At 40.7% G+C, this 23201-nt stretch overlaps 1 protein-coding gene and 1 non-coding gene across 2 annotated transcripts in view; one reads left to right on the top strand and one right to left on the bottom strand.

Annotated features, from left to right (window-relative positions):
- ATP8A2 (ATPase phospholipid transporting 8A2) overlaps window positions 1-10487 on the bottom strand; it is a 523880-nt gene extending 513393 nt beyond the window's left edge. Inside the window, exon 1 of the mRNA XM_054577153.1 lies at window positions 10348-10487. Coding sequence (XP_054433128.1) covers window positions 10348-10448 — 101 coding nt within the window. The 5' untranslated portion in view covers window positions 10449-10487. The remainder of the gene's footprint in view (window positions 1-10347) is intronic.
- Window positions 1296-1397, top strand: LOC129073540 (U6 spliceosomal RNA). Its single transcript, XR_008529448.1, has one exon. It is a non-coding gene; the product is annotated as a U6 spliceosomal RNA (small nuclear RNA).
- Window positions 10488-23201: the final 12714 nt, after the last annotated feature.

Here is a 23201-nt window from a genome sequence, read left to right on the forward strand (position 1 = left end):
GAAGGCAGCTGTTTGCAAACCAGAAAGAAGGGCCTCACCACGCTGGCACCCTGATCTTGGAATTCCAGCTTCTGGAACTGTAAGAAAATAAATTTCTCTTGTTTAAGCCTCCCAGGCTATGGTATTTTGTTATGTCAATTGGAGATGAGTAAAACAGAGAGAAACAGTGGTACCTTCCCCTGTCTGTTCTCCTTGCTTAGTACTACGTATTTCTGTTTCTGTGTCCAGCTAGGTGAACTTATGGATTAATTTATCTAATTTCAACTAAACTAACCCTCTCCCAAAACAACTGGCTTAAGAATCATGCAATGAAACAAACCACAAATTGAAAACAATAAGCAAGAAAATGACAAGCAAATTAAAAAAAAAAAAGTAGAATTGACACTTTTTTTTTTAAAATCCTCACCTGAGGACATTTTTTCATTATTAATTTAAACAAAGAGGAAGGGGGAGAGAGAGAGAGAAACATCAATGTGAGAGAGAAACATTGATTGGTTGCCTTCTCCTATGTGCCCCAACAGGGGATCGAACCCTCAACCTGGTTATGTGCCCTGACTGTGAATCAAACCTGCAACCTTTCAGTCTATGGGATGACACTCCAACCAACTGAGCCACACTAGCCAGGGTGACACTTCTATTCTTAATAAAAGCTCTTCAAAATCAGTTTACTAGGTTAAACATTAGGATAATTTTTTTAAAGATTGTACTTATTTTTAGAGAGAGGGGAAGGGAGGGAGAAAGAGAGGGAGAGAAACATCAATGTGAGAGTGAAACATAGATTGGTGTCTCTCGTACACACCCTGACCAACGAGATAACACCCAACCAAATGAGCCACACTGATCAGGGTAAACATTAGGATAATTGAATCAAATCTGATAAGTCAGCCAAAAACATTTAAAATAATCAAGAATATTGACAATAAGGACTTATATCATGATTTTTAACTAAGAATCTTGGTAAATACATATGGGTCTTAAGATAGTAAGTAATGATAATGATGCATCTGTAGATATTTAAATATTAAATGTTCACGGTAAAAAGTTAAGTCTGGTACTGGCATAAGAACAAACACATAGATCAATAAAACAGAATAGGGAACCCAGAAATAAACCCATTTTTCTATGGTCAATTAATATTTGACAAAGGGGGCAAAAGCATAAAATGGAGTACAAATAGCCTCTTCAACAAATGGTGTTGGGAGAGCAGGATAGCTACATGCAAAAAATTGAAATTCGACCACTAACTTACAACATACACAAAAATAAACTCAAGATAGATAAAAGACTTAAATATAGTGCTCGGCAGCACATATAATAAAATTGGGATGATACAGAGAAGATTAGCATGGCCCCTGCGCAAAGATGACATGCAAATTTGTGAAGCATTCCATATTTTTGTGGATCAAAAAACTATGGTACATTTACACCATGGAATACTATGGAGCAGAAAAAAGAAAGAGCTCCTACCCTTCACGACAGTATGGATGGAGCTGGAGAGCATTATGCTAAGTGAAATAAGCCTGGGGGTGAAAGACAAATACCATATGATCTCACCTGTAAGTGGAACCTAATCAGTAAAGTAGGCAAGGAAAATATGACCTACCAACATTTAAAGAAAGAAGAAACCGCTGGGGACAGGAGGGAGGGAGGGAGGGAGGGAGGGAGAAGGAGTAGCAGAGAGGGGAAGGGGAAGGGTCAGATCAAGGACCAGGTGTGAAGGACACATGGACGAAGCCAAGGTGGGGAAGGATTGAGGCGGGGAGGTCGGGGTGGGTGGGGCAGGGGAAAGTGGTGGCGGGTACATGGAGACAAATGTGTGTGGAAAATTTTTTTAAAAGAGAAATTTTTTTAAAAAGAAAACAAAAAGGACTCAGAATTATAATGATATTGGAATCCAATAAAATATTAAATGTTAGGGTAAAAAAAAAGACTTAAATATAAGTTGCAACACCATAAAATTCCTAGAGGAGAACATAGGCAGGAAACTCAGATAACCACGCAGCAATATTTTCACCAAGGGACATAAAGGAAAGAATAAACAAATGAGACTTCATCAAAATAAGAAGCTTCTGGGTGGCTAAAGAAAACATCAGCAACAGGAAAAGGGAACCAACCGTATGGGAAAATATATTTGCCAATGATACCTCTGACAGGGGTTTGATCTCCAAAACATATAAAGAACTCACACAACTCCACTCCAGGAAGACAAACTATCCAATTAAAAAATGGGCAAAGGACCTGAACAGACACTTCTCCAAGGACAACATACACAGGGCCCAGAGACATATGAAAGAATGCTCATCATCACTAGCCATCAGACAAAAGCAAATTAAAACCACAATGAGATACCATTCACACCGGTCAGAATGGCCATCATAAACAAATCAACGAACAACAGGTGCTGGCGAGGCTGTGGAGAAAAGGGAACCCTAGTGCACTGTTGGTGGGAATGCAGACTGGTACAGCCACCTGGAAAACAGTTTGGAATTTCCTCAAAAAGCTAAAATGGAACTGCCTTCTGACCCAGTGATTCCACTGCTGGGATTATACCCTAAGAATCCCAAAGCACCAAATCAGAAGAATCTATGCACCCCAATGTTCATAGCAGCACAATTTACAATAGCCAAGTGCTGGAAGCAACCTAAGTGCCCATCATTAAATGAGAGGATCAAAAAAATTTGGTACATTTACACAATGGAATATTACACAGCAGAAAGAAAGAAAGAGCTACTACCCTTCATGACAGCATGGATGGAACTGGAGAGCATTATGCTAAGTGAAATAAGCCATTAGGTGAAACAAGAGCATTAAGCTAAGTGAAATATGGTGAAAGACAAATACCATATAATCTCACCTATAAGTGGAACCTAATCAATAAAACAAACAAGCAAGGAAAATATAACCAGCAACATTGAAAGGAAAAAGAAACTGACAGTAACATGAGGGAAGGAGGGAGGGGTGTAATGGGGAAAGGAAGGGGATGGGTCTGATCAAGGAACATGTATAAAGGACCCATGGACAAAGCCAAAGTGGGGAAGGATTGAAGGAGGGAAGTGGGGGTGGGTGGGGCAGGGGAAGTGGTGGCAGGAAAATGGAGAAAAATGTAATTGAACCCAAAAAAAAAAGTCTTACTGATGGAACACGTGATCAAAAAAGTTTGGGGACCACTGATGAAAAATGCAGAACTTACATGACAGAGCTAGACCCATTCTGCAGCTGATGTCTTGTCTCAGGCAGACCTGAAAGCTGAAACCACTGACTCTCCAGTAGCCTTTGGAGTGAGTGACATACATGTAACAAATATTAAAGATATACAAAATAATCCATCCCTCAGAATGACCAACAACATCCCAAACTCAACCCCAAATTCCTTTATAACTATAATGTAAAATAGTAAGAGTAGCTAAAAACCTATGATTTCAGTTTTGAAGAACTGGCTTTCATTTCAGAGAAAAGATCAGCATTTAAATGATCAAACCCAACCTCATGGATTTCAGGAAATTTCTTTGTAGAAAATCCCTGCACTGCAACAATGGCCATACCTCTGCTTTTGTTCTCTCTAAGCATTGTCCCTCTTGAAAGGGTTGCTGAGCAGCATTTCTGAATAAGCTTTTACTGTCAGTTGAGTGGCTCAGCCATAAGTAGAATACATACTCAGATGCTACTTTCTAGATAACTATACAAAGCTCACATGACTAAACTCTGACTACATTACTTTCTGCAGTCCACATAGCTGCCTATTTTTTAGACTTCTGCATAACTAGATCAACCATTGAGCAAACAAAGGCTTACTAACTGCCATCTAACGGAATGTTGTTTGACACTCAAGGAGTGAGTGTTTTTCCACCTACCTAGCATCACAACCATGTGAAGATACTTGTGCAGTCTACATTGACTACCATCCCTACAAAAATATGTCTGTCTCCAGTCTTGGCCAGTGTGGCTCAGTTAGTCAGGCATTATCCCACAAAGTGAAAGGTCGCAGTTCTGATTCCTGATGAGGGCACACGTCTGGGTTGCAGGTTTAGTCCTCGGGACGGTCCGCACACGAGAGGCAACTGATCAATGTTTCTCACGTCGATGTTTCTCTCCCTTTTTCTCCCTCCCTACCCCTCTCTCTCTAAAAAGTAAATAAATAAAATTGTTTTTAAAAAATGTCTGTCTCCAATAAAAGACCCAGACATTTCTCAAAGCACCCAAGAGAAGGACAAATGAGTTTAGCAGTTAGTTCCTGGTCTCCCAGATTCTTTCAGTTAATTTAAAAAGTATTTTTATTTTGAGGTAAGTTTATTCTTACAGAAGACTAAATAGCACAGAGTTGCTAGAACCCTTCACCCAGCTTACCCACAATGTTAGTATCTTATAGCACCAACAGTACGATGGTGAAAGCTGATTAAACATTGGCACAAGCTATCCCAAATACAAAATGTATTCAAAATTCACCATTTTTTCCACCAATGTATATTTTCTATCCTAAGATCTGATTCAGTGGAGGAGACACTGTCATATCTCCTTATTCTCCTCCAATTCAGGTTAAATTTTAACTTGTGTTTTTCACAAATCCTAAATGCTTAATCCTTTTTACCTGTAAGATTCAGAAGTGCTCACAAGTTCACAGAAGACAGTAAGAGTTAATAGAATTTGGGGACAGGGGAAAGGGGAAATAAGTTACTGACTAGAACTCTCAAACCAAATCCTTTACCAGTTTTCATAAATGGGAATGGATGATGTTTCTTTGGTCAATTCAAAATACACTCCATATCCACCCATACAGGAGCGTCCAACCTTTTGGCGTCTCTGCGCCACACTGGAAAAAGAGCTGTCTTGGGCCACACATTAAATACGTTGCAACACGCAATCACAAAATAATTTCATACTGTTTTAAGTAAATTTATGATTTTGTGTTGGGCCACATTCGCAGCCATCCTGGGCTGCATGTGTGACCCACGGACTGCGGGTTGGAGACCCCTGGAAGAAATCGCCGCACAAGTCTCTTCCACACAGTTGCTGTCCTTAGAAACAACAGATACAAAACCGGCCCGAGGCTGACATGCTTCTCTGTTCCTAAAAATACATTTCAAGAAAGCTCATGTGTCTAATGGTTATTTGAAGCACTCAATGGCAAAGGTCCCCCAATTTAAATATTTTTATCTGCAGAATGCCTCAAAAAGACTTGTCCAGCAGTGGACAAGTCTAATAAAAGTTCTAATTACAAGAATTTCCTATGGCATTTTTTGCTGCTGGTATATGTACATTAAGGGCTCTCTGTGCGCTGTGACATTCATGGTCTGAAAATACAGGATGACAGGAGTGGGCGGTCTGGAGATGAACCAAGCGTATCTGCCTCTAGTTTAAAAGTAGTGAATGGTAGCTGCAAGGAGATTATATGTTAATTCGTTTGACTGCAGTATTTCACTGTCTATATAAATAGCAAATCATCATGCTGTATACCTTAAATACATATAATTTTATTACAATATATAAATAAATTAATTAAAATAGTGTACACAGAAGAAAAGCTCGAAACTTTTAAAAATGAAATGCTTTCAACACAATCAATCACTCACGATACAGACTTTTATACACATTTACCTTTGCCAACCTTGACATCGGCAGTTGTCTAAAATGAGTTCTGTAAACCTTTGTTTTTAAAACACTGACCTTTACATGAATCAAAAGGAAGTTAAGACTGTTACTCATATCCTGGTATTGTTTCTTTGTTAAATTAGAAGCAGCCTACATGTTAAGACCAGAATTTACCTAGTTCTGCAGCTTTAAACACTTAAAAGAAAATCATTCCTTCTTAGTATACTCAGTAATACTAGATATCGTGTTATACATGTTATCTATCATCACTGTTCATGCACAAACTGGTTTTTAAAGATGATTTCTCCTCCTTCCTCAAGACGAAAATACTCTCTCACACATTAGGAACCCAGCATAATATTATAAAATGACACTGTAAAACTAGCTACACACTGCTCAGTCTCTTTCTGAAAAGGCAAAACTCTATTTTAAACTTAAAACCAGTAAAATATTCCTATAAACCAACTTTCCTTTAAGATAACCCAACCTGAAAAAATGCAACAGTCTGACCAAATTCAAGTGATTGTTTTAATGAGGACTTTTGCTAGTTAAAACTGCCACTTGAAACCAATGACTCATTCAAAACTACTATCAACATTCCTAACCTGCTTTGAAGACCTCATTTGAAACACAAAAGAAAAAAACCTTACAGCCTTGAAAAGTCACTATTTCAAACGGTGTATGATAACCACATAAAAAGACTGCATATGGCCCTGGTTGGTGTGGCTCAGTTGGTTGGGTGTCATCCCACAAACCGAAAGGTCTTGGGTTCAATTCCCAGTCAGGGCAGATGTCTAGGCTGTGGGTTAAGATGTGTGCAAAAGGCAATCAATCGATATTTCTTTCCCTCTCCTTCTCACTCCCTTCCCCTCTCTCTAAAATCAATGCGCATGTCCTCGAATGAGGCTTAAAAAAAAAAGACCGCACATGCCTGACTATAATTACATAAATATTGCCCAGTAAATTATTTCAAGACATTTTCTGGAAGAAGAAACAAGTTTAACTTTACACATTTTTGAAAATTTAGATACACAAAATTAAAGATTCGCCACCAAGTGCCTCTAACTAGCAAGCTACCTATACACATTTAATATTTAATTTAAAACACCTAGCCCTAGCTGGTGTGGCTCAGTGGATTGAGTGCTGGCCTGCAAACCAAAGGGTCACTGGTTCAATTCCCAGTCAGGGCACATGCCCGGGTTGCAGGCCAGATCCCCAGTAAAGGGTGCATAAGAGGCAACCACACACTGATGTTTCTCTCCCTCTCTTTCTCCCTCCCTTCCCCTTTAGCTAAAAATAAATAAATAAATAAATAAATAAATAAAATCTTTTTTGAAAGCACTTGAAAGGAAGTGATATCATTCATATGAAAGGTCCGAAACAAGGAGTTCTATAGAGATGGAAGTAGAGCAGTGGTTGCTCAGGGATGGGAGAGGAAGGGGGAGGAGGAGGACAGCTAAACGCCCAGATTTCTCCCAGGTGCCATGAAAATGTTCCCAAGTTAGCTGTGGTGATGTTTATACAATTTTCGAATACACTAAAAAACACTGAACTGCAGACTTTAGATGGGTGAACTATATTTCAATAAAGCTATAAAAAATATTTAAAAGAAGGTATTGGATACTTCAGGAAAAAGGAATCTTGTCAGGTAGACTAATACTCATACAGTGCCAGGGTGTCCAACCCATGGATAACACTCCATGCCAAACTTAAAATTAACCTTTTCTCAAGAAAATTTACATTAAGAAAAAAGTCTTTTATGAACTCCCTTTTATGAAAACACTCCTTTGAATAGTTTTATCAACATTTTGCAAACATTCATGGCCAAGATTAAAAAATCTTATTTTTAAAAATCAGTATTTTTATAAAACTTGACTTAAGTAATATAAAAGTGTTAAAATAATGTGGCTCAACATTTTGTAAAGTTCTTAAACTGTAATGCCAAAATGCTTTATAATAAATCCTTTAATAAACTCTGAGTCACAAAACCATTAGCAATTCCTATTTATATACAGTCAAGGTGAAACCAATACTCAAAGCCATTTTACAGAACAGTAAGGGGCACATTTTAATTTCTTGGACCCAATTCAGTGCATTCTGAAATTCATGCTTATAGAACAAGCCATGAACTCAGAAAGTCTATACATTTTAATATTTACTACATTAATGTTCAACTAATTCAATTACATACTTACACAAGGCTTTAAATAAAATAAGCTGTTTCTACCTACTTTATTCCTAGTCAACCTTCACTGCACGTTCCCATATTAATTCCTCCCTTCTCCCAAAAAATACAAATCAAACTATAAAACAGATAGCCACTTGAAATCTGACTGATAATAAAATCAGTGTCAAAAGTCAGCTTTGAGTCTTGATTACAAATTGTGAGGTCCCTTTTCCAAGGCTTTTAAAAATCTTCATTTTCCATAGAAACTAGAGAATTTAGGAAAAAACAAAGACCCTCATTTCATTCTCCCAGTTTTAAGCATTTACATATGGATACCAAAATTAAATAGAACGTAAGTAAAAATACTACTAAAGTATTTTAAAGTATTTTATGAAAATATCCTAAAGTTTTAAAAATGGCTCTTCAATTCCATATCCTTACACAATATAAATCTTCCTTAAAAGAAATTTTACCTTTTAAAAGTCACAAAATAGAAACACATATGAGAAGGTATGAGGAAATGGAACTATATTGCCAGTGCAGGACTCTAAATGATTTCAAGTTTTTTCACAGAGTTGTGTAACCATCACCCCAAATGAAACCCCATGCACATTCGCAGTCACTCCTCCTTACCCAGGCCTAAGAATGACTAAACTATGTTAAGTCTCAATAGATTTGCGTCTTCTGGATATTTCATATAAATGGGATCATATACAGGTACACCTCGTTTCATTGCACCTTGCTTTATTACACTTCACAGATGTTATGTTCTTGACTGCTCGAAGGCATGAACCTCCACTAGCAAAAAGATTAGGACTCACTTTATTGTGATATTTACTTTATAGAGGTGGCCTGGAACTGAACCCACAAAATCTCTGTGGTATGCCTGTAATATGAGGCTTTTGGTTTCTTAGCATGTTTTCAAAGTTCATCCATGTTGTAGCATGCATCAGTACTTCATTCACTTTACAGACAACTAATACTCCATTGTATGCCTATACTACCTTTTATTCATTCATTCATCAGCTGATAGACATTTGGATTGTTTCCATTTTTTGGATTTTAGGAATAATGCTGCTATGAATATTTGTGTACAGTTTTTGTGTGGCCATGTTTTCTTTTCCCTTGGTTATTTATAGCTAGGAGTAGAATCGCTGGATCATATGATAACTTTACACTTAACCTTTTGAGGAGCTGCCAAACTGTTATCCAAAGAAGCTATGCCATTTTTCATTCCCATCAGCAATATACAAGGATTCTGATTTCTCCATCAACATTTCATCAACACTTGTTACTGTCTTTTTGGTTAAAGACATCCTAGTGTGTGAAGTGGTAACTCATTGTGCTTGATGCTCTGCATCTTAAACCAAGCCCACTCATTATTTGAATTTGGTCTCAGCTATTCTTCTAAGCTACACTTTTAAGTATAAAATATGTCCCAAAGATCATTCTTAAAACCCAAAATAAAGCCAGAATAATCTAACACTTCCTTAGTAAGTGAAGGTATTACCTTCACATAATTGCACCATTATTCTACTCCAAATCCTATCAAGCTACAATAATGACCAACAGCCAGACGTTTCTAAATAAGGATATTAGGCTTAGCAGCCTGTGCAAGTGCTATTGCTATAGTAGAATACTTAAACATGTACCAACAGCAAAGTTTTAGCCAGAGACTTCCAGAAGGAACACTGAATTGGAATTCAGTTTTGTCAATTCTCTACACCCAAACTTGGTGTTCTGAGCCACTCACAAAACTCCATTCACTGGAGTCACTCCCAGAGATAAATTATCTAAGCCTGCAATTTTAATGAAATTTGAAAACGTATTAACACCTGTGCCTAATGAGCTAGCTTTGCACAGCAGAGAGAATTTGAGCCTTAGTAGTGAGACAGGTTGGGTTCTATTTCCAGCTCTGCCATTCAGTAGCTATATGACCATAGGTACATTATTTAACATCTTGCTATCTCAGATTCCTGATCTCATTGTAATAATGCCTTCTTCAGGAGGTCATGAGGATTTATAAATCTAGTATAGCTAAAGCATCTGACACAGTGGGCAGCAAAAAGGAGACAGAGGTTAGCTTCCATCCATCTTTCTGTTAACTCTGGGCAAAGTTTCCCAGCAAATAAAAACCCCTTAAAAAGTCCTGGACCATCTGGAGCAGAATATGAGTCCTTATGACTTGTGATATTCTTTTTTTATAAAGCAGTTCCCCACATTAAGGTCTGTAAATTGTTAAGTAGACCTATCAACTGGATTATAACAGAATGAGGGTGGATTCTTGGAAGGGAGCTCAGAGATGAAAATGTAAGACCTCATTTTGAACAAAAACTTCCTCGGGGCTCACACAGCCTCAGCAAGCAATAGATGCAAAGGAGAGAAAGGGAGACGCTAAACACATATGACTCCATTGGAAGCGCGGGTGTAGACGGCCAGGCTCGAGGGGGGAGGGGAAGGGGAGTGGAAGGGGCTAGAGTAAGCAGACAGGGGTGAGGGCTGGCTAGGTGGTAGAAAAGCAAACAAGAGGAAGATGAGCACCATTCCAGCTGTGAATTCACTGCTTCTTGCGTCTCTCAGCCGCCTTCTCCTACCTGATCTGGTTGTCACGGAATTTATTGAGATGCGGTTGGTTGAGGTAAATGGTGCGGGCTGGTGCCTCCAGCTGGTCTCCAACAGACGTGGCCCGGGACATCTCATCATCTGCCTTCTTATAGCCCGAAGAAGGACGAACAGGTCCTGCAGAGAGGAGACGCGGGCAGAAAACACAGCACAAAGAAGTCACGCCAGGCAAGAGCAGCAGCGAGCACGGCTCCGGGCGGGCGGGGTCCAGCGGGGAAAGGATGCTCTGGGCGATGCAGGGCCCGCCTTTGTACCTAGGCTCCCCCAGGAGACTCGCAGCGCAGCTGCTCCCGGCTCCTCCCCGCCCCCTCCCCGCATCCTACCCCTTCCGCTGTTCCGGGGCCCCGGAGAGAGCCTCTCCTTGAGTGAGAGCCGCGCTGCGCTGCACCTCCCCGCCAGGCCTGGCCCGGCCCGGCCCTCCTGCGCTCCTTCCTCGCTCTCTCCTCTCTGGCTGGCTGGGGCGCGCGCGCCTGGAGACGGCGAGGAACTCGGTGCGGTGCGGGCTGCTGGGGGCGGGAAGGGGGAACGGAGGTCAGAGCCTCGGGCCCCACTGGGCTGCCCTCTATGCCTAGCTTGGCCCTAGGTTTTCTCGTCTCCTTGGATTGTGTTGAGGAAACAAAATGATGGCAGCAAAGGGGATGTGCCTTGCATTCAGTCACCGCAGAAAGGGATGGAGAAAGGGGACATCAACGCTTTAAAAATGAAATTCCCCAACCCCTGTGTGAAGGTCTTGCTCCACGGTTATCTTGAACCGACCAGCTGCTTTTCTCCCCAGAGGTGCCTGCCAACCTGAGTCAAGCAGCTTTACCAATCCCAATTTACTGACACATGCATGATCTTTCATTTCATTGCTCAAGTTACCATATCTGCGGTTAAAACAATGCACGTCTATCTCCTTAAGATTTTAATCCTAGAGTCAAGCCTCTCTCCCTGAGCTCAACCTCCCCGTACCCTTCATTTACGGAGTGGTCCTCATGGAGAATGATGCTATACCTATTATTAAAACTGCTAAATACAGGCGCACACAGATCTTAACCACATGTCCAACTACAAGGCAGCATCCCTCAGCAGAAGGGGACACCCACCTCAAGAACTGACCTTTAGGGAAGGCCGCCTTAAGTAAGTGTACATTAAATATACATTTGCTCTAGTATCTGCCATGCTTCCCACCTATCAAAGAAATCCACGCTGCATATTATTAAGGAAACTGGCATCTCATTTCAATAAGCATCCACTTCACAGCTACAGAGAATGTTCACTGACATAGAGAAACATTTTGAAACAGGAAGTTTGGGCTATCTAAGCGTGTCTTCTTTTTAAAGTGATGAGAATCTTACTGCGATCTTTAGCGTAAGGTGGGAATAACCACTATGGAAAATTGGTTACTGAGAGCTGGAATACTGTCCTGGATAGTGCTCATAGCCGGATCCCTATTCCCAGGCCAGGTGTGCATCCAACAGCACCTGGCTGTTCCTTGTAACCCCCCTCATATCTTCCCTACCTCCCCTCCAGCCTCCAACTCTCTGGGAGGCCTCTGGCTGCACAGGACACACTGCTCTGTCCTCTGCATATAGATAAGGGGCAGCAGAGAGCAAGAGTTCCTACTTCAACACTGGCTGGCCGGCTGGCTCTGGCTCCCGGACTTGTATCAGGGAAGGCTGGGTTTTACAGCATTGGCTGATTTAAGGCAGACAGGAAATATCTTTAGAACTAGCCTATATGAAAGTACTGCCTTTCTCTCTGCCCAGTCATCCGGCTTCATTTTTCTCCACAGCATTTATCATCATATCTGATACTATTTATTTGCGGTCCGCCTTCCCATGGCCAAGAGCAGACGCTCCAGGACAGCAGAGACATGCTTTGTTCACTGCAGTGACCTCAGAACCCAGACTAGCGCCTGGCACATAATGAGCACTCACTCATATTTGCTGGTTGAATAAGTCATTTTTAGTCAAGTCTTATAAAGGGTTGCTTTGAATCCTCCTGGCAGAGATGCAGTGATATATTGAGATACTCGTATGCACAGAGGGCTCTCAAACTGCATGTTCTTCTAGTGTGAGTCAGAAGAGTTTACAGCAAGATTGTGTTCACAAACTGTCTCTCAGCTCCAGCTGCACATTATCATCACTGAGAAGGCAACTCTCACAAGTCACTAGTTCCTGGGCCTAGCCCTACCACATTCTGTTTTGTTTTGTTCTGTTCTGTTCTATTTTGTTTTTAAAGCTCCTTAAGCGATACTAATGGCGAGCCACAGCTGAGAGTCACTTGTTAGACACTTCTGGGAACACAAAAACAAAAGATATGGCTCCAGCTCTCCAAATTGTTAACCAGTATAACCACAGTTGCCAGTGGCCTCAGTTTAGGACCAAATGACTAAGAGTGGGATTAAAAGTGCTGAGGAGGGTCCGAGGTCAGCAGTCTCTTTGTGCTCGGGGTAGGGTCTGAACAGTCTAAGAACAACTAAAAGAGCCTTAAAATAGGGGGATAGTTTATATTAGGAGAGGGGAGGACATTCTAGGGAAGGTCCAGAAGAGCACAAGCAAAGGCTCAATAGACAAAAATGTATCAGGGGCAATTAAAAAACAAACAAAAACTAGCATTAAGTGTCCAGATTGGAAAGGGTTGAAAGTAAGCTCAGAAAAAAACAGCCCTTAGCTAGACTGTGGATGAGTTAAATAGCCAGGGGATAAGCTTAAACTTCATCCTGAAGGTCATATAAAGACACAGAAGATTTTTATGCAGGAGAGAAATGCACCTGGTGGTGATGTACACGTAGGGGCAGAAAGAGGAAATACTTTATAGATAAGGGGATTGGGTTAAAAAAAGTTAATTCTACACTCTCGAAGCAAGATGATAAAAGCATGAATTAAATGGAAAACAGAAAAAAAAATGAGCATGAGAAACATCTCAAAAGAAAATGCTGCGAGATTTTTTTTTCTTTGGATTGAATGTGTGGGACAGAAAAAAGAAGAAACATGAGATATGTTGGGACTTGAAGAGAACGGCACCAAAAAAAAAAAAAGCATCACTGCAAGAAATAAGAATGTAAATCACATTTTTTCCAAATAAGAATTTAAGTGCTGGATAACAAATATTGGGCTGAAAAAAAAATATTGACACAAACAATCAGTGATGACAGAATTAAGGGAAATAAATGCATTAGTCCAGCTCATCTTTCCATATCAGCAGAGCCAGATCTGGAATTTTATTCTAGGCAGAAATAGTTATAGATGCCCCACTAAGACACAGATAACTTTCTCCTACCTCTGCCTCACCCTGACCCAACTCTGCTTTGGAGACAAACATCAATATTTTCAAAATAACACAAATTTGTTACAAATGTATTACCTAATGAAGACACTATTCCATAGAAAGCAAAACACATTATGACTAAGTCTTCAAATTCAGATTCGTAAGACAAACCATTGAGTTAATGCATTTTGAAAATACCACCATACAAAATGAGAGTATATGCTTACAACTCCCCCACATAAATAGGCAGTGTCAGCAAATAGTAGGAGTTCAATAAATATCTATTGAGAAAGAACTGAAAGGAAAGAATAAAGAGAAACAAGAGTTGGCAAACAGACTAGCACTGAGTTTGTTGCAAAATGGAAATGCAGAACAGACAGCTGACAGCCAAGGCCATGAGGGCAGGAACTTGGTCTTGCTCATGGCTTGACCCCTGTCTTCCTGAATAATGCTTAGCACACGGTAGGCACTCTGTAACTATATTCTGAATAAATAAGTAAAGGGCTGATATAGTGGGTGCCTACTGAAGATGCTTACCCAGATGCTGAACCAAAGACTTGGTCTGTAATGTGCAGCAATTTGTATCAGGGATGGTTACTTGGTCCACCTAAGAGTCTCTCCTCTGGAACTGAGACATGGGACCTAGAGGAGAGGTTGTCTGCATGTGCCTACCCTATTAACATACACACTTCATGTCCCCAGATGGTCATCTTCTACCCACTGAGTGGGCATGGAAGCAGAGAAGGGATTCCTTTTGAGATGAAGGTGAAGCAGGTGCATGAAGAGCAACTGACATTGTCCCAACAGATTTTGGATTCTGGGTACAGTCCCCTCTAAGACCCCAGCTGTATTTGGCTCTTTAAGTTTCACAAGCCAACCCTAAATCATTCTATAAATTATTCATAACCAGACATCCTAACCAATACTGTAAAGCAACACAAAGAGAAACTATTTTTCCCTTTTACACAAAGGAGCAAATATCTACCAGGAGAGACAAACACCTGTCCACTTATATATCATTCTGGGGTGTCCAAAGGTTTAGTTGCCTCTGGCACAGGTGACATTAGATGCCCCACGCCAGACCCGGGGAGGCCAGATCTGACAGAGGAATGTCTTCATGACAACATTTGGGTTGGTTGGTTTGGATGAAGCCCATAAGTAGCTGGACTATGACTGGCTAAATAAATAAGCAACTTCTCCTCCCTTCAAGGTTTCTGCCAGGATTGGAGAAGAAGATAATTTCAAGAAACAGACACAGATGACAGAGGATGTTCACCAGGAGACTGTGAATAAGAGGACAGATAAAGAATGGGAAAGGAGCAGAGGAAAGCAGACTAGTATAACATACATGCCATTGACCCACAGGAGCATTAAAGGGAGTTGGCAGGGCAGGCACACACCTCAATAGCTTCCACTGTCCACTGGCCTCTGCCATTCTGTGGCTCTAACTGGCCTGTTAATCTCTTCCCCACTCACACTGTTTGTCATTGTAGTAGTGTTTCCATTTTATTAAATGACCTTAATTCCTCCTCATTTCACTCACAGGCGATGTATCTGTGGCAATAAAGATGTGGAAGTCTCTGGTTAATAAGCAGAGACAGTGATAGACCTCCCACTGGCAGGTAAGTAGATAGAAATGAATACAATGCCTCACTTCTATTCACTACATATACAAATTCCACAGAGATCATTTTGGAAAGAAAGTGAAAAATCCTAAGAGGTTTTTCAAATTTATTCCTATCTAATAAATACTGTTATAGTGATATTTAACTCATTATTTGTTATTATACAGCTATTTATATGATATATATGTAAATATTAGCACAAACTAAATAGGTCCAGGGAGTTAAGAACTTCAAGTAAAGAATCAAACACAGATAAAGACTGACTTCCAGCTACGATGGAGGCATAGGCAGATAAGCTTTGCTTCCTCGCGCAATCAAAAGAAGGACAACCAATTTAAAATAAAAAAACAACCAGAACTGCCAGAAAACTGAACTGTATGGAAATCTGACAGCCAAGGAGTTAAAGAAGAAACATTCATCCAGACTGGTAGGAGGGGCAGAGACGGGCAGCCCAGACCTAGAGGGCATGCAGCCAGGTGGCAGCTGGCACACCAGGCAGGCAAGGCAGCAGCCGGTGGACCGACTGTCCCACATCCACATGCGGATAAGCTGGGAGGAACAATTGGGAAGCAAGACAGACTGCACAACCCAGGGTTCCAGCGATGGGAAATAGAGCCTCAAAATATCTGGCTGTAAAATCCTGTGGGGTTGTAGCAGTGGGAGAAAATATCAGTCTCACGGAAGAGTCTGTTGGAGGGTCCTACAGCATCCTAGAACGTATACAAGCCCACCTACCCGGGAATCAGCACCAGAAAGGACCAATTTGCTAGTGGGAAGCAGGGGAAGTGACTGAAAGCTGGCCAAGAGCCCAACAAGCAGCACTGTTCCCTCTCTAACCCCTCCCCCACATACAATGCCACCACACAGTGAAGTGGGCTGCCCCGCCCTGGTAAATACCTAAGGTTCTGCCCCTTACAATGTAACAGGTATTCCAGGACAAAAAAAATATGGCCCAAATGAAAGAACAGATCAAAACTCAAAAAATATATAATTAAGTGATGAAAAGATAGCCAACCTATCAGAAGCAGAATTCAAAACACTGGTAATCAGGATGTTCACAGAAATGATTGAGTACAGACACAAAATAGAGGAAGAGGTAAAGGCTATTCAAAGTGAAATAAAGAAAAATAGACAGGGAACCAACAGTGAAGGGAAGGAAAATGGGACTCAAATCAACAATTTAGAGTAAAAGGAAGAAATAAACATTCAACTGGGACAGAATGAAGAAACAAGAACTCAAAAAAATGAGGAGAGGCTTAGGAACCTCTAGGACAACTTTAAACATTCCAACATCTGAATGACAGAGGTGCCAGAAGGAGACGAGGAAGAGCAGGAAATTGAAAACTTACCTGAAAAAATAATGAAGGAAAACGTCTGCCATCTGGTGAAGGATATAGACATGCAGGTCTAGGGAGCTCAGAGAGTCCCAAAGAAATTGGACCCAAGGAGGAACACACCAAGACACTTCATAATTAAATTACCCGAGATTAAAGATAAGGAGAGAATCTTAAAAGCAGCAAGACAAAAGCAGACAGTTACCTACAAAGGAGTTCCCATAAGACTATCAGCTAGTTTCTCAAAAGAAACCTCACAGGCAAGAAGGGGTTTGGAAAGAAGTATTCAATGTCCCTACATTGAAAGGCAAGGACCTACATCCAAGATTACTCTATCCAGCAAAGCTATCATTTAGAATGGAAGGGCAGATAAAATGTTCCCCAGACAAGGTAAAGTTAAAGGAGATCATCACCAAGTCCTTATTATATGAAACGTTAAAGGGACTCATCTAAAAAAAGAGGATCAAAACTATGAAGAGTAAAGTGATAACAAACTCACACCCATCAACAACTGAACCTAAAATAAAAACAAAAACAAAAATAAACTAAGCAAAGAACTAGAACAGTAACAGAATCACAGAAATGGAGATCACATGGAGGGTTATCAGTGGCAAGGCGGATGGGGAAAACGTACAGGGAATAAGGAGCATAATTGGTAGGTACAAAATAGACAGGAGGAGGTTAAGAATAGTATAGGAAATGGGGAAGCCAAAGAACTTCAATGTACGACTCATGGACATGAACTAAGGGGTGGGGGGAATGCTGGTGGGTGGGGGGTGCAGGGTGGAGGTGATAAAGGGGAGAAAAATCATGGGACAACTGTAATAGCATAATCAATAGAATATACTTAAAAATGAAAAAATGAAAAATCAAACACAAAAAGAAAGTAATATTAAGGGAAATATTTACTAAGTATTTCATTGCCTTCAGCAACACAGAAGCAAAATCCTTCACTCTAAACTTAAGTATTTTCCCCTAATTCAAATAAAAATGTTCAAAATGTCCAAAATGCTCGAGACCCATCTAGTCCATTTCCCTCACAAGGAAATTTTCACTATCAGAGAGAAATTCTTGGGAAAGAAATACTCTAGAGTTCTTATGTCAGAAGCCTATTAAAGTGGTTCTGCCACCTGAGCCAGCCTTGTAAACCTTTTGCAGCACCCCTTTAACTAGCTCTGTGGAAAGAGTCAGATCTTGGATATTGTTATACAAAAAAGAATTGAGCTGGTTTTTGTCCCAGCTTCCTGGTGGAGACCTCTGACACCTTTGGGGTTTTCCCAAGTGATAGGAGTGTTTCCGTCATCCATAGTGGGCCCCTGGGACCACACCTGAGTTTATGCTGTGAACACTAAGAAAGAAAACAACTACTAAGAAGAACTCCTCGTGCCTAACTAGGCTCAAATTTAAAACACACACACACACACCCCACCCCACCCCCCCACCCCATGCCCCGGCAGCCATTTTTGTGCAGGGGCTTCTCATACAAACCACACTTCAGGGAGACACCCGCACTGAACTACCTGCCTCTGCATTGAACTTCCTTCTTGCACTGCGTTCCTGCTGTCTGAGCCAGCCTTTATAAAAGAATTCCTAGAATCCTATTTCAACCAAGAGGACTGGGGCTTACCCCATCCCATCAGAGCTGTTCAGTGCTGACTAACCAGAGCAGCTCTATTTTGACCAATGAGAATAGTGCCTTTTGGACCAATCAAACTGTGATTGGAGTTCTCATTTGCATGAGGACAGGCCAATCAGGGACCAGGAGCAGGACTTCATTGCATATAAGCCAGCTCCTCGCTGCCTCTGGGAGTGCACTTTCCCATCCTACCCAAGACTCAAAACCAAGATTCCCAGGCTGAGCTGAAACACCCAAGATGTCTCACCGGAGCGGGGCAAATCAGACCATTGAGGAATACAGTAGAGCCATCTAGCCGGAGATGGACCTGGCCCCCGGGCTGCCACACAGCTGTGCTGTTTTCCCAGCTGTGCTGTATCACAACTGAGCTGTGTTGAAGAAAGTTTCCTTCTTCACTGAACACCAAGTGGGGATTCCTGTTGACATTGAATTGGTGCCAACAACCACCAGTTAACAATGATAACGAGGTGACTCACTGTGGGCCCCTAGACCTTCTTAGTAGGAAACTGACCGTGCCAGAAAAACTAACCATGTGATTAGATGGTTGGGGTTTGAGCCAGTTTATATCAGACCGATCTCCTGACTCTAGGGAGGGGAGGGCTAGAGATTAAGTTTAATCTTGTGGCCAGTGATCCAATTACAATGCTTTTGTAATGAAACCGCAATAAAAAGTATGGACACCAAAGCTTAAGTAACATATCCTGAGGACATGGAAGTTTCACATAGGAGGTCCTCCAAAGATCTGGCTTTAGCTGGTCCTGATTTGTATCTTTTATGATAAAGGAGCTGTATCCTTTATGTTAAAACTATAATCATAAGTATAGTATTTTGCTGAGTTCTCTGAGTTATTCTAGCTTTTTATTGAAATTAATAAAAATATTGAGGGGGTAGTGGAAACCCCTGAATTTGTAACCAGTTGGTCAGAAGGGTGGGTGGCCTAGGATCTCCAGAGCTTCCAGCTGGTGTCTGGAGTGAGGGCAACCTTGTGGAGAATCGCGCCCTGAACCTGGGAAGCTTGGCCTATCTCTGGGTTGTTAGAATTAGAACTGCATTGCAGACAGTCCCTCTGTGAACTCTAAAATGGCAGAGCCAAAAGGGAAACTTTACCAACAGTCACAAAAATATATTAGGTGAAATGAAAGCCAGAGATGCAGAAACTTAAATCTGATTCTCCTTCCAGTAGAACAAGCTCCTTCTGTGAGCTTAGGCAAGTAAGCGACCATCGGAGCTTGCTTTCTTCTACCACAAAATAGAAATCAATTCTGTAAGCCAAGGGTTGGCAAACTTTTTCTGTAGAGAGTCGGCTAGTAAATATTTTAGGCTTTAAGCTACATATAGCCTCTCTCTCTCTCTCCCTCTCTCTCTCTCTCTCTCTCTCTCACTGCTTTTGTTTGCTTGTTTGTTTAATGCATATGTCTTAAAATGTAGAAACCACTCTCACTCACAGGCCAGATCTGGCCCTTAGGCTATAGTTTGCTGACCCCTTATATAAAACTAAGTTCTTTCACAGTTATCAACCTAATTGTATCCCAACTACCACCTCAAGGAAAAACAAGGGGGGGGAACCCAAAGAAAGGAACTGATTTATTAAAAACTGTGTATTTATTCTTACACGTTTAAACTTCAGTCACCTTCAACATATTCTCCTTTTGATGCAGTACACCTACCGACACATTTTCCACTGCTCGCAATAGTTTTTGAACTCGTCAATTTTGATGCCTTTAGTGCTTCTGCTGTTTTTTGTTTCCCCTCTTCCACATCAGCAAAATGTTTCCCTTTGAGGACTTTTTTCATCCAAGGAAACAAAAAGCAAATTCGCTCAGGGTGAGATCCGGTAAATAGGGAAGATGGGGCACAGAAGTCATGCCGTTTTTGAGCAAACACTGCTCAACACTCCGTGCGGTATGGGCAGGTGCAATCATAAATCACCCATCATAAAATGGGCAAACACATTGAATAGGTCTTCAAGAGAGTTCACTGAAGTTGAATGGAGCCTTTCACAACAATGCCAACTGCTATAACTGACACAGATAGGTTCCTAGAAGACACACAGAAGGAGAAGCCTATACTACAAAGGGCCTGCCCTCGAAAAGATAATTCCAGGTTTTGGGGGAACTTCCTCATATGTAACAGTAGTTTTCTCTTTGCCTCCAGAAAAACAGTATAATCATCATAGAGCTCTGTAACAAGAGGTATATGTATACACATGTGCATGCAAACACACAAGCATACTACACACATACACTCCCCTTCCCAAAAGACTTTCAAGTTCAACTCTGGCATCTACCTGGCATTTACAAACATTTACAAACATGTTTCATAATCCTTCAGAACACAGGCACAAAGCAGTCCAGAGGCTGGGCAAGCAGTTGGGCCGATTATTTCTCCTAATCAAACACACACACAATGAAAATGCTGTACAAATGTAAAATGTGATCATTCTAGCCTTGGAAGACACATTTTGGAGGCCTTTCTAGACCTCACTTTGCACAAACCACCTCTCTCCAAATATAACATCTGTAATACATTCTACCCAAGAATTCAGAAGGAATAAACAAAAAGAAAGTGACATTGATGGATCAGGATTTCTTATTACTGAAAAAAATCTTACCGGTTTGTCTCGTCAGGGATAGAGAAAACAGGAAGGGAAATAAAAGGCCATGCACTATTTATGACCTAAAATATTGTTGGGGACTGCATTCATCCCAACAGTTACTGAGCACCTCCTATATACAAGGTGTTTTGCTAGTTAGTGGCAAGGGAAACATACATAAGTGTAAGGCATATGCTTACATTTTAGTAGAGGCAGCAGGAACAAGAGAGATTAAAAAATATGGGAATTCAGAGGAAAAAATGACTACCAGTCTCACATAGGACCAAAACACAGGGCAGTCTCATGAAGGAAGCATTTGAAGTAGGTTTACAAGAATGAGTATGATTTGTTTGTGAGGAGAAAGAGCAATGGCCTGGGAATAAGGGTGAGCAGAGACACATGCTGGTAGCACTTCATTTAGAATCTCGTTGGCTCCAATATGGTGGGTGAACGTCGAGCCAGAGTAATTCGAAGACTTGTTTCCAGTAAAAACAGCAATACAAATTGGGCTTCCATTCTTCGAAACCCATCTTATATATGTTACAGTTCATACTTTTAAGGAAATATGTTTAACATACACAACCAAAAGCAAAACAAAAAAACGCAAAGTTACAGTTCAAACTCAATTCAAAGGATTTTTCTATATGGTCTGGATCCACTGAGACTTAACTACAATCCCAATGACTTCTCTAGAGCAACTCCCTCTGCTGCTAGCATGGATATACTTCATCTCTCTGAGGCCTCAACTTGGGGATGCGAGCTTTAAGATCTCATTGCCAATTCAAAATGCATGAATGCAGTCTTTGAACAGTTAATCCTAAGAGAGTGTACACTTCTCTGAAGATGTAGTTTGCCCGTTCCAAGTATTTGAGGACCCACAACACCCCGGCCAAAGGCATGTAGGTTCACTGCATCTGATCTCACAGCCAGCTCACCTCTCCAGCATCATTAGCAATCAACCTCCCTTGCTCTTGAAGACGACCAACCATAGTGGCATATTCCCTCTCCAGAGACATGGTACTTGCCTTTCCTTTTACCTAGAATTTTGTCCCTCTAGTCTTTGCTTTGCTCTCTCCTTCCTATCATTCACACCTCAGGCTAAATATCACTTCCACACAGAAGCCCTCCTTGACCACCATATCTAGAGTACTCCCCTTGTTAGTTATTCCCTGGCACCATGCTTTTTCTTTCATTCCATTTAAGACTCCATGAAATTTGTTTGTCCATTTCCTGTTTTCCAACATTAGATATAAGTTCCATGAGGAGTGGGTCCCTGTTCATCTCAATCACCTTTTTATCTCTAGTGCGTGGGACATAGAAGATATTTAATATGTCCAACAAATGAATCAAGTGAACATGGCCACACATTTCACATGTCTTAAATGGGTAAAGAAAAATGTAACTCCCTAATTTACTCTACAATAAATCTGACCCAACTACAGAATTGGGGGGGAAACTGGAAATGTCCAGTTTTGTTTGTAGCTGAGTCTTTCCCATGGAGGTGGAGGATTCAAGTGCACAGAAATCAAATGTTATGGACAAGAGAAAGGCACATTCATTTGCTTCAACCATTAGCTCAGTTTCACACACAAACCAGCCTGCTATTTTTTTTAATCCCCACTGGTCACATGACCCTAACACTCTTTACTTGCATCAATAATCTTAATGTAACCTTCAAAACTATGGGGAGATTTAGACAGGTCAACATGGAGACTAACTCGTTCTCCTTTATTCCCGACTCTACAGACACAAAACAGACGTTTCCAGTGTGATGGCTTTTCCTGACTTTCTTGTCAATTTGACATTTTGTGCATCACATTTCTTTTCAGAGAAGTGAGAAAGTTTCAAATGTAAAAAAAAAAAATCTTTAAAGAGGAAAGGCAATGCCAAAGAAATACAGATGGAGCCACTTGAATCCCAGCATCCTCCACCAATTCATTGCCACCACAGCACTTAGTTTTCTTTGTCATGTCACTAAGAACTCATAAATAATTACAATATAAAGCGAAACTCTTTTCTGCTGAGCTTCAACGAAGCACTCTATGTGTATTAACCTGTAATCCTTATAACAATCACATGACATGCATACTCATCTTGGAGATAATAAAAATGGGGTAAAGAGTAATTAAACAACTAGCTCAATATTTTTATAAGTTAAATTTTTGTGTGTGTTACTATGTGAGTCATTTATATGACCTACATTATAAATAATTTGGGGGACGGATTTTAAGGCAAAAAATTTCCTCAGACAATTAAATGTTTGTTAATTAACTGAATCTTTTATCTTTATTTGGTTTGGGGTTTGGGGTTTTTTTTTTCCAACTAAATAAAAGTATACTCTCAGAGTCTACACATTAAAAAAAAAAAAGAGAACCTCCCCGAATCT

Source organism: Pteronotus mesoamericanus, unplaced genomic scaffold (assembly GCF_021234165.1).
Source record: "Pteronotus mesoamericanus isolate MK-2021 breed Mesoamerican mustached bat unplaced genomic scaffold, CSHL_Meso_final contig_41, whole genome shotgun sequence".
In the NCBI taxonomy this organism is placed as follows: domain Eukaryota; kingdom Metazoa; phylum Chordata; class Mammalia; order Chiroptera; family Mormoopidae; genus Pteronotus; species Pteronotus mesoamericanus.